Genomic DNA, 16,005 nt, shown 5'->3' with positions numbered 1-16,005 from the left:
TGCCTGGGTGCAAAGGGAAAAGCCTAAAACACTGTTAACCCGCCCCCCCGTCTTTTCGCGCAGCAGATTCAGGAATATTGCTCATGTGGACAACTTCAGATTTGGGCCCAAGGTGTCGAAGCCACGGAGGAAAACAGGGAACTCCATGTATTTCCGAAAGGAAGACACCCGTGGGAATTCACAGAGGCCTGACTTGCGCGAATCGCCCCATAATTTATGACCCACAATCCCTGACAAAGTCTGACATTTGGTGGAAAACACAATTTTCATAATTGCATGCATCCAGTGATGTTGCTACTCTTCAAAGAAGGCAATAGGTCTGCTAGACATGCTCGGACCCAGTCAGGTTTCCGTTCAGAATTCACACCCTATTTTGGGAAAGTGATGGTATGCTACTCGGGGAGCTTAAGCACAATCTACACACCGTTGTATACGTCCACATAGTGGGGTGGGGCTAGAGGGGGCAGATGGCTACTTCAAATAGATGGCGATCAAGTGAGGGGAGTGTTAAGTCAAGGGTCCTCACACCATCAGGTCAGTATTACCGTAGGGAGACGTCTGGGTGTCTAGTCAATTTAGTGGGAAAACTGGGGGCTAGTCTTAAGGTGGCAAGACTAATCATGTGCACTAAAGGGTCCACGGATTCTGTTGTCAGTTTTGGGTTAGTGGCAGCTAGAGAGAAAGTATGCCTACCTGATTACTTTGAGTTTCCAGGTAATGTGGGCTTACAACTTCCTCAAAATGCAATGGGGCAGTGTATTGTAGAGGTCAGGCAGGATTGAAGAGTTCAGTCCCGTCACAACACCTCTTCACCCCCCACGGAAAGGGCAGTGCTCTTCAGAGGCTACAAAGCAAGACCAGCCACTAGGTGAACAAACTAGAAGCTTGGATTAATATGAAGGGCTAGTGCCAGGCACCCTTTGTCCAAGATTGCCAAAGTAAAGGCTTGGTCACGTGTGGTTGTGGAGTGCAGGGACATGGACTACAGAATGAGAGATTTGGTGACAGAAGGAACAAGACCACCAAGGCCAATGGGCAGGTAACGAGACCTCTGCGTAGTATGACGCCATCTACCCAAATCAACCCTACTGCATGCCAACTATCTGTACATTTAAAAAGGCACCTGATGCCACCTTGTTGGATTAATGGGAGCTGGGGTACAAGTTCGACTTTGCAAGCTTTTAGCAAGGCATAAAAAGTCACACCATTTCATTTCTACACAGCAACCCATTTCTTGCCCACCAAGAGTCAATTACACCAGCTACAGGAGATGTCAAATTGACCCCGACAGGAGGGAATCAGGAAGTATTAACACGTGTGTGCAATTATGAGCAGTTCTTGCTACAAGTGAACCAAGTGGTTTAGAAGGCCTGGAAAATCAGCTGTGGGCACAGTCAATATGCACATGGACAAGAGTCAGTGCTAGGCCATTGGTAGTGTTGCCCACCACATTACCCCAAAATCCCCACCCCTCCTGTCCCACCACCTCAAGCGTTACTTGGAGCAGTTCCACAAACCTGCCATGGTGGCCTACAGCATCATGGCAAAGGGACAAGGAAGCAGAACCAGAGAAGATCTAGCTTTTCTTTTAAGCGACCCATAAACTGGACAAGCGCAAGTGGTTGCCAATGACCCGACTCATGAACGGGCAGTGCAAGACAGCACACAAGACATTTGGCGATTCCCAAATGGGAATATGGTGAATCTCTCCCAATAAAGTACTGTATCCTGCCCCAGTGGTGAGGCTGTGGAGCGAGAACTTCACCCCCGCACTTGGTATGTAGGAGGCTACTGTGATTCGTCATTGTGGCAACATCGGGCATGGGGGGGTGGGGAGATCAGGTTAATTACCCCAGCAATTAGTATGACAAAAGCAAAACATTAAAATTGATTCTGGAGCCCTCTAGGCATGAGCTGCTAGGTCCAACTTAACACCTTTTTCCTTAGTCCTGGAAGGGGGTGGGGGTGTGAAGGCCTAGTGGTGTAATACGCGAGCGAAATATTCACTTCATCTATTCATCAGTGAGTGCAATACAAATTAATCCCATCTGACACCAGCTACACCATTGGTACCAAGGGCTACTACAGGGAGGGCATTCACGTGGCTTGAGGCAACTCAGAATAGGGGGTATACCAACTCAGCCCTCAGATGTTCCTGCTCAAGCAAGCCACATTCAAGGGTGGCATATGGGGGGGGGGGGGGGAATACCACAAATCAAGATCCAACAATACATACTAATATATAAAGCAAGGACAACCAGTTAAGAAACACTAGTTCGATTCTTCATTTTATTTTTAAATATAAAAACATTTTAAATCTGAAAATCTTCCAGATCCAACATAACAAAAAAGTGCAATATAAATAATCCAGTATAAATACATAAATATTTATGCAGATGACGCATAAAGTCATCTCAGTCATGCGTTGTACCACGTTTCTTTGATGCAAATGTTCCCAACGCTCGGGGAATCCATCCCCAATGAACCCCCACCCCTGGATTAATCTCGTTCGTGGCAAGACACTCTTGCACTTAATATACAATCACAGTTCAGAGCAGCAGCATACACAGGCAGTCTCGCGACATCCTGCGGGTGGGGCAAGTTATTTCACTTACCCCTTAAAGCCGAGTTCAAGACTCGGCTACAAAGATGGAGATGGTGGGGGATTAACAAACAGGCTTAGTGCAAAACATAGATAAGGACAAAAGCAAGGGTAGGGGGTGCAACAAGAGAAACCATCTACGGGCCCGTTAGCCGCGTGTTTATGGTTTAGTTAAAGGCGCAGCTTCAAACAGTATCCTGGTTCAAGATTAACAGTGAAGTCAACCCGATTTTTGGCAATGGCACATTTGGTAGTCCATTACGAGCACAACAGGCCATCTGTTTGGGCCACCAAGACACTTCAGGTTTTAAAGCAAAAAGTGTGCCTAGGGAGGAGTGGTCACCCCCCAGGCACTAGACGAAAATTCGATATAGAATTGAAGGGTTGACTGGCAACTAGCATCACAAATGTTGGTGATCAATGCCACGCGTTGATATTGGCTGCTTCCTCGGCATTGAGTGGAGGAAAAAAAATATGTTGGTGAAGAAAAACAATTGAAGCTTAAAGGTCTCTTGGTGCACTTCAGTCTGCATGCTAGCCTCCTAGTCCCGAGGTAGGCTGTCACCATACAGATAGCTGGAAGCTTCAGCTTTTGACACAAGTTCTTAGAAGGCTGACAGAATGGGTTTAAAACCAGCCTTCGACTACTTAATATTCAGTACCCAGAAAACAGCTTTGAGGTCAGGAAGTCTTTTCTTCCTGCTGGGCACGCCTCCCTTTAGGCTAAACCTCGTCCATCCACTGCACAATTGGGCCACGGTCTGCACCTTCATATTCAAGGATCACCGGAGGCAAAGTACCCTGTGGCAAGCCCAGCTATGCAGGCCACGGTTTGGTTATTCTGCTCACAGACCGGCATGTGCCCAAATCATTGGTCCTGCCACTCGACCAGTTGGTGCGGAGCAGCATCCAGCAAGTCCATATCTGGCAGAGGGTAAACCCTGCTTCAGAGCCCAGATGCAGTCACTGAATACCTGCTCATCTACGACTCTGCCTTCTGCTGCAAAAGTTTCAGAGTGTACTTTAATCGGTGCTGCAGCTCCAGCGAACAGCCACGATCCACCAGTGAGCTGAGCCGGTAGGTGTAAGACGTGCGATCTCGGTTGATGTACGTGAGGAGGAAGGACTCTTCAGGTTTGCTTAGTATGATCTTTGTGTGGTCGTTGTAAAAGTTAACCTGTAATAAAAAGGTTAACATTTTCATTAAGACACATAAGGCAGTTGCTACTCCACAACACCACCTCTTCACCAATCACAAATGCCCTGCAAGACCAATGACCACTGCACCCCTCCAAAGGCCCACCCATCACCCTCCCCCACCAAGGAGGGCCACCAATCAACACTGTATTCCGGGCATACCTGCCAACCACTACATGCCAACAGCTCAATGTCTCATCGCTGCTGAAGACCTCTAGGAAGGCTCCTGGAGCCCCACATGGTGGTGTGCATGGAAGGCTTAGGAGGAAATAAGCCAGGAGCCCCTTATGGATTTAGTGTAGAAGCAGCACTTGTGTTACCCCCAAAATGGTGGGAAGACTGGGTTACTGATGCAATGTTGATAACCCCGTCACCCAAATATCAATACCTCTTGCAATTTAGTTAACCTGCCCAACGCTGCCTAAAAGTCCCCGCCACCTCCAATTCTCCTTCACTCACCTCTAAACGTCATTCAGCCCAACTTCCAGCAAGTTATTTCTAAGTTTGCTTCAACCCCCAGTCTACACCATAAATCCGACCACCCGAGGACCTTTAACAGCACTCAAACGTCCCACACCACAGTATAACAAGGCTTTTTGTGTGGCCACATCCCAGTCACAGCAGTCTGTCCTAGTTGGCTAGGAGCCCATAGCTGTGCCACGTCTTTGCAGAGGGTGGGGCTGCTGGCACTCAGCAATCTTTACCTGCAGGGTGCCATTACTGAACAGCATCAGCAAGGCATGGTCAGTCTTCACCCACTGCAAGAGCAGCAGTGGGGCTTGACCAGCTTCCTCGATACTAGGCAGGTCCCCTCCCTACAGAAAAAATAAAAATTAGTACATTGTGTCCTCCCAAAACATTCCAACAAGCAACGATGCTGTGCGCGACAGTAAGACAAACCGGTCCTGCCACATTCTCAAGACAGCCACACCAATGTCTGCGTGGCACGCTCAGGGGCAGGGTTAAGCAACGCAACAGTCAAGGTGTCCATTAAATACGCCCTCAAGATTTGCCATCAGTCAGCATGAAACTACTGGTGTCTTCAGAGGGGGCGGGAGGAGTTTAGGAGCACTTCACCAAGCCCTACTTACTTCCCTGCGCCCTCTTGCTCGGACCACACCATAAGGGGTGGCAGAGTAGGCACCACACACACTAGTGCACCGATATATTATGCCCCTTGAGTAAAAATATATAGTTCACCCACCTCCACACAAGTGAAGCGCTTGTTGGTTTTATTAAAAGCAGTCACTGGAAGCCTTCTAGAGAGCTTTACGCCCCCTGCACATCCTTGTGCCCACAGGTTTACAGTGGTCTGCAGTCCATTTCCCACAGACTATGAAGGAGGTACTGCAGCTACCCCAAACATGATCACTGCCCACTTCCCAAACCCACAATAAAGGTGAAGTGCTTGCCAGTCACTAGCATAGATCGAAGCACACATTCGACAGGTAGGGCTATAGATTTCAGAAACCATTTCAGGATACTCTGGATTGTGGAGCCCGTCTGTGCTCCAGAAACAGAGTTTAGCCCGTCTGAAGACAACAGCCCATAAGCTCAAAACCCAACGATCCAAGCTTGCATGACAACCAATCGCTAGGTCATTACATAATTCACCTGTGACCGATGTCACCAACCCAATTTCTAAACCACCCCTTTAAGTGAACAGGCGGTCTGTGCCGCAAGCTGCGTTTGGCACCCCAGAAGCCACCCGCCAGTCTTACCTTCATTAGATTCTTCTCCATGTACGAGGCAAAGTAATGCACAATGCTCATCTGGGCCTGCAGCGGCTCCGGGACGGCCGAAGCCTGGAAGGCAAAGTGTTTGCTGTTGGTGAGGTTGTAGTGGACCATCCTGGAAAGGGAGAAGACATCAGTATTACTTCAGCAGCCACATTGACCGTTGGTACAAACACATGACGGGTCCCGTTGTGGTTGGAGTAAGCTACCCTTGGCCCCCAGATGCCAACACAACACTCACCTGCGGTTGGGTGAAAGGCTCATGTGTGTCCCATCGTTGAACAATACGCCAATGCTCTGGTTGGACAGCTGGTAGCCAAAGCCATACTTGTTGGAGTAGTCCACCCACTTGCTGACCCAGACGAAGGGCTCGTATCGTGCCAGGCACGCAGGGTTCTTCTCGGCTGCAGAGAAGAAAAACAGAAAAGGATTATGGCTTTGGTCGGAGGGGTGGCAAACTATGGTGACCCATTAACATAAATGCATCTCCTTTAAACAATGGTTTACCAAAGCAGTGCCTAAAGAATTCCTGAAAGCCTCCAGCTCTTTTGCACAGGTTTACCCAAAAATCCATGTCTACACTGCATACACTGCAGTTCTAAAATGAGAAACGCTGGATCTGGGGAAGAAAGGCCCAAGTTACCTGTTGGCATAGAAGACAAGCAGTTTTTCAAGACTCGGATGACAGATCCCATCATGGCAGAGGAGGAGATGCAGTCTTCCAGCACTAAATGGGACAGAGGAATAAAACAGTCATTAAACGCCTCACAGGGTACCATGTACCAGAATTTAAGCAAAGTCAAAACTCCACATAACATGTGTTGTATGCTTTCATCAATGGCCATTATTGGCGACAAAACCAGTGTTAAGTCTTCTTTTTTGGGGTGCCCCCTGTAAAAGCCCCCGCCACAACCTATTTTATTTATTATTGCCAACCCTTCCCAACCACTATATTTTTCCTGGCAAAAAGGTTTCATAAAAACCTCTCCAAAAAAAATAGCCACTGAAAGTAGGATAAGAATCACGCCCATAGCAAAAGAGTACCACCAACTGCAACATGGTGCTATCTGTATATCCAGTTCTCAAACCGACAGCCCCAGATTAAAACTATGATGAACTCGTGCACCAAAAATGGTATTAGAACCCTATCCCAACACCAAGCATATCAATAATCTTCTCTGGAGGCCCACCTCTATCCACAAGAACCTAGACGGTGCAGTTGAATGGGAAACCTTTGGCCAAATTGCAGGAAAAAGATAAAAAGGTATCTCAAACCCAGGACTTTATTCCCAGAAGATGTCACAAGACTGCCGTCCACTCACCATCACTGCTGCTGCTGGCCATGGTACCACGTATGGATCTAGAGACAGATTTCGCAGAGGTCTCTTCTGCCAGAGTCTCCACGGGACTAGAACTGGAGCCACTCAACGGTGTGACCTAGGGAGGAGGTCCAATGCAGGCAAATCAGAACTCCCATTTACTAAACCGTGCGTGCCTCAACACACAAGGTTCGCAGTCAGACCACAGCAAAGCAACAGATACTGACCTCGTTTCCTTCCACAGTTTTGTAGCTCATCTGCCGGCAGATGGAGGTCTTCATAAAGCCGCTCACCAACTTGGAGAGGTCATCTTGTTCTTCATCAGGATTTTTTGCTGCAAGGAAGACTGACATTTAGGATCACCCGAAACTTTAGGCCAGGTCATAGCAAAACACAGAAACTGCCGTGTTAGAGGCAAAACCTTGGTCTATATGACCAGGTTAGACCAAAAGCTACGTAATAGCCAGTCCAGAGACCAGCTACAGTCCTGCACAGCTAAAGATAGAGAAAATGTTCTGACCCAAACATTAACTGGTCCAATAAACGGACCACCATTTTAAAAAGGATTCCTCAAATTTTAGTGAACACTGACGCTAAAGCCAGATGACCACGATCAAACGTTTGCCTAGGAGACACTTAGTATTTGGGGACTAATCACTCACAAGGCACGTTTGCCTAACATTTAAAGCTAAACTGCAGTGTTCACTTTTCAGACCACAGTGGGAATGGTCACTACCTAAACCAGAGACTGGGGGTCCAATGCAAGCACCCCTTTTGATAATAGCCCCAATCTGCAGCTTGTATTCTATATGGAAATATGGAGCAAATGGACCAAAATCTGATGCTCAGAAAAGCACCGTGCCCAGAAAGGGTTAAACCAAGTAGCTTAGCTATTCACCTTTCAGTTTCTTCTTCCCAAACAGGCTCTTGGAAAATTTGGCAAACAGACTCTTGGCTGGATTGGGTTGGCGCAGCTCCGGGACCATGACACAGCTACTGGGCGGCAGCTTATCTGGCGTGTAACCCTGGAAGAGTAATAAGGCATTAGATTAAACCATTGCAGCCACATAAACTGTACATACGCTAGGCAATCAGCACAAGATCTAGATGGGCGCGCACACTCTAGGAGTTTCCATATTAGTACGTGCGACTGTAGCAGGATTTAACAAATAACCACAAGCAGTCACTTGAAGGACAGCTGCACACAATGCATGGACCTGTGGGCAGATAGTGTGTGAAAGAGGAGAGGTGATCACCTTGGAAAAGAAGGGGTGGTCCAGGATCTCCTCCAGTGTCGGGCGCTCCTGAGGGTTGCGTTTCAAGATGCCCATGAGTAGCTGCTTCGCTGGCGTGGACAGAGATGCGGGCAGTGTGTACTCCACTTGCTTAATGCACCGGTAAGTCTCCTTCAGGTCCGAGGTCTCGAAAGGTGGATTCCCACAAAGTAGGGTATACCTAGAGAAAAGGGCACACAGAATAAGAACGCGAGCTTGCTGCACGCAAGGGACACTGATTAAGGCATCCATGTTTTTGAGCAGGCGCTGCAACCTTGTTCATTCCAGACACAGGGGCAATCTCCATCAGCCCTAGTTGGCACAGTGAATGCTGAAGCATCATGGAAGGTGTAGTCCCATCCGAGGACTGAATCCCTAGGGGGGTGCAACTTTAAGCCCTCCAGATGTTTAAGATTCAGGATACCTCACATGAGCTATGCCGATGGCAGCCGAGAGCTTAACATCTGGCGAGCCAAAGGTTTTCAGCTAAAGACATCCCAACATTCTAGAAACTTTAGAAAACTTGTGGAAAACCCATTTCCCTCCCTCAGATAAGGAAAACCCATTTCCCTCCCTCAGATAAGCTCTGGGTCATCAGAGCACCATACAATAGTCGTGGGCTTGCTCAGCCAAGCAACTGAGCACTATAGGAAAAAACACAAGTACCACGAAGCAGAAGCCAGTGTCCACAAGAACAAAGCAGCAGGGACAGTTCTAACAGATTCCACCCCCGCGTTAGAGCGGTCGGAAAAAAAGCGGCAGGATGTCAGTGGCCAACCAGGCCCAGCAAGTAGCGGCTGATAAGCCGGAAGCAACGAGGGATATATTTAGTTGCAAACATTGGCGGTTCTGTGGTCAAGCAACCTCATTTACTCCTAAGCAACAGGGGAGAAAAGCCAATTGGTTACTTACATAACACAGCCAAGTGACCAAACATCAGACTCTGGTCCATGGCCTTGCCGGTGAAGCACTTCAGGGGCCAGGTAATTGGGGGTCCCACATATCGTCCTGTAATGAGAAGAAAAGTGTAGGTCAGAACTGTGCCAAGATTATTCAATGGAAGACATTTTTTGCAGGCAAAAAGCCCAAAGTAATGGACTATAGCTCTAGCGCCAAACACTATAGGTCGTGTGTCGTGAGGGAGTAGGAGCTGGACCAGCAGGTTGTTTTCACAGCACTATCCCTATGGGAGTGAGAAGGAGCTGGACCAGCAGGTTGCTTTTACAGCACTATCCCTACGGGAGGGAGTAGGAGCTGGACCAGCAGGTTGCTTTTACAGCACTATCCCTACGGGAGGGAGTAGGAGCTGGACCAGCAGGTTGTTTTCACAGCACTATCCCTATGGGAGTGAGAAGGAGCTGGACCAGCAGGTTGCTTTTACAGCACTATCCCTACGGGAGGGAGTAGGAGCTGGACCAGCAGGTTTCTTTTACAGCACTATCCCTACGGGAGGGAGTAGGAGCTGGACCAGCAGGTTGCTTTTACAGCACTATCCCCACTGGTGCCCAGTATAGCGAGACTGGCTACCAGCCCACAAACGGCAATGGTTTAAATAAAAAAAAATACCAAGTGCAAGGATGGAAGAGAGGTTTACTTTTTGCGCAGCTCCACAGGCTCAAGGCGGGCTGCAAGTCCAAAGTCGCCAACTTTTAATTCCATATTCTCATTGATGAAAAAATTACCTGCAAATAAAAAATAACTGTAAATACATGGTGTGTTGTTCACAACATAAGTGCCTCAATAACTCAAGCACCAATGGGAAAGGTGAAATGTCACTGGACCAGGCTTCGAATTGCTAGAGCATGCCTCCAATTTCTCTCCTACGGTTGCCCAACATCAGCCATACCCGTGCCCACAGAAGCACATTAACTTCAGGGAGCTATGCCACATCAATCGATCAGCCATCCCTAAATTATCAAGGACAAAGCCCGTGGGCGTGCAGTGTTGAGGCGTACCTAGCTTGAGGTCGCGGTGGAGGATGCCTTTGTGGTGCAGGTACTTCAGGCCGGATATGATCTGCTTGAGGTAATACCGGACCTCGGGCTCCAACAGGGTGTGCCTGGCTTTCCAGATGTGTGCCAGAGACTGGGGAAGAAAACAGTGCAATGAAAAACCTCGCTAAACAAGTTCACAAAATTATCAGATCAGAAGCAGCCCAGGTAGTGCTGAACGAACACGCATGCCAAGTGCAGGCAACACTAGCCCATTGCGATTCAGGGAGCACCCCATCACACATACACCCAACATGGAAGACCAGCTACCCCCCCCCCCCCATTGAACAGATGGGAAATCATAAATCACAAGACGAGTCTTACCTTCCTACTGCAGTGCTCCAGGAAGATGTAAATGTTCTCCGAATCCTCAAAATGGTGAGAAAACTTGACAATGTGCCGCTGGTGAAGGTCTCTGTGCAGGTCAATCTCATTCAAGATCTGCAAGGACAAGAGGTGTGCCATGAGGTGGGTGCCAACTTCAGAGCAAGCAGGTGCATTAAGAGTCAACGGCACCATCATGGCCTCAGGTTCTGGGCATCTGTGGCATCCTGGGGGGCACATTCCAACTGCCTTAAAACAAGGGGGCCAGGAGAATCAAACCCAACACTGCTGGGCAGCTATGGAGTCTACCCCCTTGGCCCCCCATGTTAGCCTATTTTACACTCAGCAGCGCATGGTACTCTGGCTGCAGGTCGCACTCCCAATTGTTGCAGAGGGCAAACAGATTAAGAGCTGGACACCAGGCCTCGACGGTACTGCCAGCTAGACCCAACAGGGGTCTACCAACAGAAGCTGCAGAGCAAGGCGGGTATGGGGCTCAGTGGACCAATACATCCACTACAGGGCCCTGGGATAACCTCAGTCACAAATCCCGGCAGGTCCACTCACCCATTCATCCTGAGGTCGAGCAAAGGAACACCATTAAGCTGGTTAACAACTCAGACAATAGCGCAAAGATACCCCCCTGGGGGTGAACGTGAGCTGTACAGAGGTATACATTGGCAATACCTCAACACCAGGGCCCATCAAGATGCTGTGGCGGTCAGTAAAGCAATCTGGGATGCCACCAGCAGAAGTGGAGAGCAATGCGCGCTTACCTTCTCCCTCTGGTGAGGCTTGGCCACCCTGCTGTGCGGGATCACCTTCACGGCGTAGGTTTTGTTGCTTGTAACATCGGTCATTTCATAGCACCTTGCAAAGCCCCCCTGCAAATGATAAAGAAAAAAAACTTTAAATATAGTCAGACTGAGAAACTCCCCAGAGTCAGGAACGACCCCACCCCCGGTCATTAGACGTGTGCAAGTTCTGCCTATGTGTCCTGGCATAGGCATGCCACCAGCCCGAAATCCCCAACTGGCAGAGCCTGTTGAGATACCGTTCCTGCTGCTTGCCAGCACAAGGTCACCCTCTGTGGAACCCAGGTCTAAGATTGCAAAGCCAGTTACTGCGAGGCCCTTGGGGCGATTTACATGCGTTCATACACCTTTCAAACTCTAAACAAACAACCACCACTCTATAGCACAACAAACTGCACAAACTTCACAGACTCACAACAGTACATGACGGCTACTTAATGGAAAGCACCCCAAGCCCAGCCAACGGACCCACCGGGCTGAGGCAGCCAACAGCACATTGCACTTTTCCAGCTTATTCCCCGCTAACTCGCCCCCATCCTTCCCTTTTTTTCCAGAGCCGCCAGAGCGCCAGGGGACCACATCAGCCGGAAGGCCAGCTCCCAGAGTGGAGGACCTGCACGCCGAAGCAAAATAACCAACCCCTCCCCCTGTAGCCTTCGGCGTCCAACCAAAGACACTTGTGTAGTGCTTCATGATAAATGATCGAGGAAAGCGCTGAGCAAGTCATGTAGAAAATCCAACACATCGGACAGAGGCCATCATAATTCTGGGCAATACTATTACCATTAACGATTACAATCTATAGGACTATGGCTAAGACAAAGTTATCCACCACGACATGACGCCACCCAGAAATGCAGTATGAACGGATACAGGCCGCAAAGACCGGCCAATGGCACGCAGGGCACGCCACAGGGCGCCTTCCAACACCACTAAGCGCCTTACAAATGCCCAAAACATAAATTGCTAGGAGTCGCTCGGCGTCAGCCCAAGAACCAGCGTATGGCATACCAACTTTGGGGCATTAACTGGGGGAACGTGTACAAAAGGCAGCATTTAACACATGCAACAACAAGTAGGTTATGGATGAAGGATGACAGTGAATCGCTTCGTCTCGTGCAACCATAGACTTGTTGCACGCACTAGGTCGTCGTTCTGTAGCGCTACGCGCTTCCTGGCGGGGGCCGGAAGGCCAGGAGCTACAGTTAACGCCACCTGATCACATGTGCAGCCTGCTGCACCGGCGAAAGTCTCGGTTCAGACGAATTATACCGCGTCCCTTAAACCACGAGATAACTCGTTATTTAGCCTGGGATGGGGCAGCGACAGCCATACGGCCCACGCTTCAGGCCAACGCCATCTTCTCAAGTCTCAAAGCGGGGGCAATTGCGCATTCATGACACGGGCTCTGCGACATGGTAAATATGACCCACTTAACCAGGCCTGAAGTGTCCTGAAACTGGGCTCGCAATGACAGCGGCGCTACATTAACACAACTATACATGTCTGCATGACAAGTAAGCGCATTCAAATCGCCAAGGAGCAGTCGCCCGAAAGCCCTCTAGCCGCCCGCGCACCATTGCCCAAGGCCGGAATCTCGAAGCTGGGAATGCAGGCGTCTGCGACCTGGGCAGGGGTTGCCGAGCACAGAGTCCAGGCAACGGCGTGTTTGCAGAAGGCAGCCCTGGCAGAGGCTGCAGCGATACCGCGGGACACGCACTCCCGCGCGAGCAGCGGGTCAGACAGGCTGTCTGAGGCTTTCAGAATCCAATGCGGGCCGGCGCCAGTGGGAGGTCTCCCGAGGGTCCCACTCGACTAACCCACACGCCTGCTCCACTGCAAATCAGATGTGCGAGGACATGGGAAACATACAAAGCGTGTCATGATTGGTGCTGTAAGCTCCTGTCATTAATAGTACACGCATGTACAAAATAATGGGGCCAACAGTTTATAATAGCAGAAATCACCCCTCTCTCCAAACAAAGGCGTAGTTGTGTCAGGCCCACCCACAGTACTGTTCCACAACTCAGTAGGCCACTCCAACGATTTCGTTTGTATACGGATATTCAATCTAAAAAACGCGCACATAGTACTAAACGCAGCTATTGTGGACTGAATTTACCTGCTAGCATGGTCGGACTGGCCGATCACAATAGCCGAACCAAAGAGCAAAATGCTAGTGTGCCCGTTTTTAAATTAACAAAAAAAATCAAAGGGGCCTACATTTTGGATCAATGTGAGCCAGTTTGATGCGAGTTACCACAGTTCTAACCATTGTTGCGGAATAATTATTTAAATTGCAGAGTTTGCGTCACATTTTATCACAACGACCTCCCCATGGGTACCGTTCAAATAGTGTCACAAAAGGAATGACTTGCCATTTGCAACTGTGGGCCCATTTCCCTGGTGCGCGAGAGAATTGAACGCCCCCCGTCTGCCCCTGCAGCTTCTAAGAGTGGAATCTGCAGCTTCGCGATAATGCCCGCAGCGAGCGCTTAACGGCGGAGCCATCATATCGGCGCATACTATGCTTGCACTGATGCAGTGAGGCAACAAGTCCAGAGCCGTCTTCAGACCATGCATGTGGGTGGCCACAGTAGTGGCAGCGACAGACTGAGCATAGACAGTTGAGTGCCCGGCAGTCCCATGGCACCTTACGGGACAGTGCATGCAGGTTTAATGAACACAGCGGGTATGGTGAATTTTGAGAGACATTAAGCGCTTTAGACAACACTGGTGAGAGCTGTCGGCCCTGATGCGATGAGCTCGCGGAGCCACACGTGCCTCCAGCCCCATGACTAGAGGCCTAGATAGTCCTTCCATCAGTCACCCCACAGCGCTCCCCGTGACTCAGATCCGCGCAGGCAGGCAAGGGTAAGCGTCCACCGACTGCCCATGGGGCGGCCGGGCTCGCCCAGTGCCTAGAGGACCTGCTCCCACGCGCTGCCAACGAGGAGCGCAGGACGGAGGAGCCCGGAGCGGCAGGAAGAAGAGGGAGACACAGGAAGAGCGCTGCGGTGACTCAGCCCTGAGCCAACAGCTGGGATCCATGTGGCGGAAAAGCCCTCTCCCTTCACAGGCATGCAGCGAGCAGCCAGGCCCGGGCATGCCGGCCGGCAGAGGCATTCCCGATGCACAAGGCCGACACTCACAGGGTGGAGAGCACAGAAACCAGCGACAAAAGCAGGCTGCATGCATCCACACAGACGAACACAAACCCAATCGTGATGTGGAAGGAAACCGGTGCAACTTTAAAGCTGCTCCAACTCTCTGAGCAGACAAAGTGCCTCGGAAGAGTCGTGCACAGAAGGATGACCTAAACGCACTATTCGGCTTGCCAGATCGCAGGCAAGTGAAGGAAGACAGGACGCATGGAGGCAGCACTGGACGCCCAACAGATCAGGGCAACCAGCAGAACAGGGCGGCCAACCCCACATCAACAGCAAACATACCCACTGCAGAAACAACCCGGGCCTCCAATGCGACCCCCAAGCTGCAATGCACTGGCATGACGAGTCCTTCCAGTGCAGGAGGATCCGCCGTGGGCACCCTGCCCATCCATGATGGCCCATGTCACCACCCCCACATGATGGGCCATGTCACCACCCCCACATGATGGGCCATGTCACCACCCCCACATGATGGGCCATGTCACCACCCCCACCTCCCCACATGATGGGCCATGTCACCACCCCCTCTACCCCCCCCACTCTTCTAGGAGTGCAATGACATCATTCAGAACTAGCAGGCCGACACCTGGGTCCTACACAAAATGCCTTTCAAGTGAAAGGATGACGGGGCGTCTGTACAAAATTCAATGCCAGGGGTCACTGAAGTGATACGTTCACACGTACACCCCCAACCATCCAAGGAGCCCGTTGCAGACCAGCCGCCCACTGCAGCCAGAGAACCCTCCCCCCCGCGGCCACTGCCACGCCGCCCCCTCACCTTGCCGAGCAGCCTCCCCTTGCAATAGCTCCGGCCGCTTCGGGGGTCGCTGATAATCCTTCGGGGCTCAGCCTGCCGCTGTGGTTGTTGTGGTGGGGTCTCCCGGGGTTCAGGTGCAGGGGCCACCACGGGCCGGTACAGTTCCGGGTGAGGTAAAAGGTAGCAGGCGGACTCCATGGTAACGGCGCGGCAAAGGACGGGTCACCGCGAGGGACACGCGAGGGAAGAGACGGGGCGAGCCGGCGCGCGCTGACACATCCAGGGCGCGAGACGAGCGTGAGAGCGAGCGCGCGAGCCACGTCCAAGGCAGAGCAGACACTTGTCGTCCAGCACGAGGAAATAGCGAGCGTTCTTATCAATGAGCCGCGCGACGTCACGTCAGCAGTGGCGACGCGGCCACGCCCACCCCCCAGAAGCCACGCCCCGCGTCTTAAAGGGGAAGTCTGACCTCGTGGGCAGTCTACAAAGGGCGCTCTGGAGAGGGCTTTGTTTTACCCGCATAAAAGAACACATGGACACCCTACCCTGTGTGTCCGAATACACCGACCCGAGTACACACCGCTCAATACACAAAGAGATACGTTGATTGCCTGCGGTGCTGTAGCGCATGTGTATTGGATTTATTTGTGATTTGTCAAACGCCGGGGCTCTGACCGTGCCCACTTTGTGTATCGCTTAAAAGTTCGATAGGATATCTACTATAGTTGGAATGGTAAAAATAAGAGCATCACAAGAAGGAGGACGCCAGCAAAACGTGTTAACGGCCCCCTGTTATTTCTGCCACCCAGGGACATACACA

At 50.6% G+C, this 16,005-nt stretch overlaps 1 protein-coding gene across 1 annotated transcript; it reads right to left on the bottom strand.

Annotated features, from left to right (window-relative positions):
• Positions 1 to 2,261: 2,261 nt before the first annotated feature.
• On the bottom strand, positions 2,262 to 15,534 carry PLK3 (polo like kinase 3). The gene is made up of 15 exons (XM_069642349.1): positions 15,207 to 15,534; positions 11,220 to 11,327; positions 10,444 to 10,560; positions 10,084 to 10,213; positions 9,723 to 9,810; positions 9,041 to 9,136; positions 8,111 to 8,309; positions 7,753 to 7,879; positions 7,082 to 7,188; positions 6,858 to 6,972; positions 6,179 to 6,262; positions 5,777 to 5,939; positions 5,521 to 5,650; positions 4,504 to 4,614; positions 2,262 to 3,779 (listed from the first exon to the last, which is right to left on the bottom strand). Exons 1-15 carry the CDS (start codon positions 15,381 to 15,383, stop codon positions 3,585 to 3,587), a joined length of 1,947 nt encoding a protein of 648 aa, XP_069498450.1. The 5' UTR covers positions 15,384 to 15,534; the 3' UTR covers positions 2,262 to 3,584.
• Positions 15,535 to 16,005: the final 471 nt, after the last annotated feature.

This window comes from Ambystoma mexicanum, chromosome 1q (genome assembly GCF_040938575.1).
Source record: "Ambystoma mexicanum isolate Mex_15411 chromosome 1q, UKY_AmexF1_1, whole genome shotgun sequence".
Taxonomy (NCBI): Eukaryota; Metazoa; Chordata; class Amphibia; order Caudata; family Ambystomatidae; genus Ambystoma; species Ambystoma mexicanum.
The sequence above is the reverse complement of the archived record's forward strand: the minus strand, read 5'-3'. Positions and strand labels throughout refer to the sequence as shown.

Bases quoted from the DNA above. Each gene is read 5' to 3' on its own strand.
- PLK3 (XM_069642349.1), bottom strand. From the start codon at position 15,383: ATGGAGTCCGCCTGCTACCTTTTACCTCACCCGGAACTGTACCGGCCC. The intron at 7,880-8,110 runs GTGATCACCTCT...TTACTCTTCCAG, and splicing joins ACCACCCCTTCTTTTCCAAG to GGTTACACGCCAGATAAGCT. The intron at 7,189-7,752 runs GTGAATAGCTAA...TCTTCCTTGCAG, and splicing joins TGGGAAGAAGAAACTGAAAG to CAAAAAATCCTGATGAAGAA.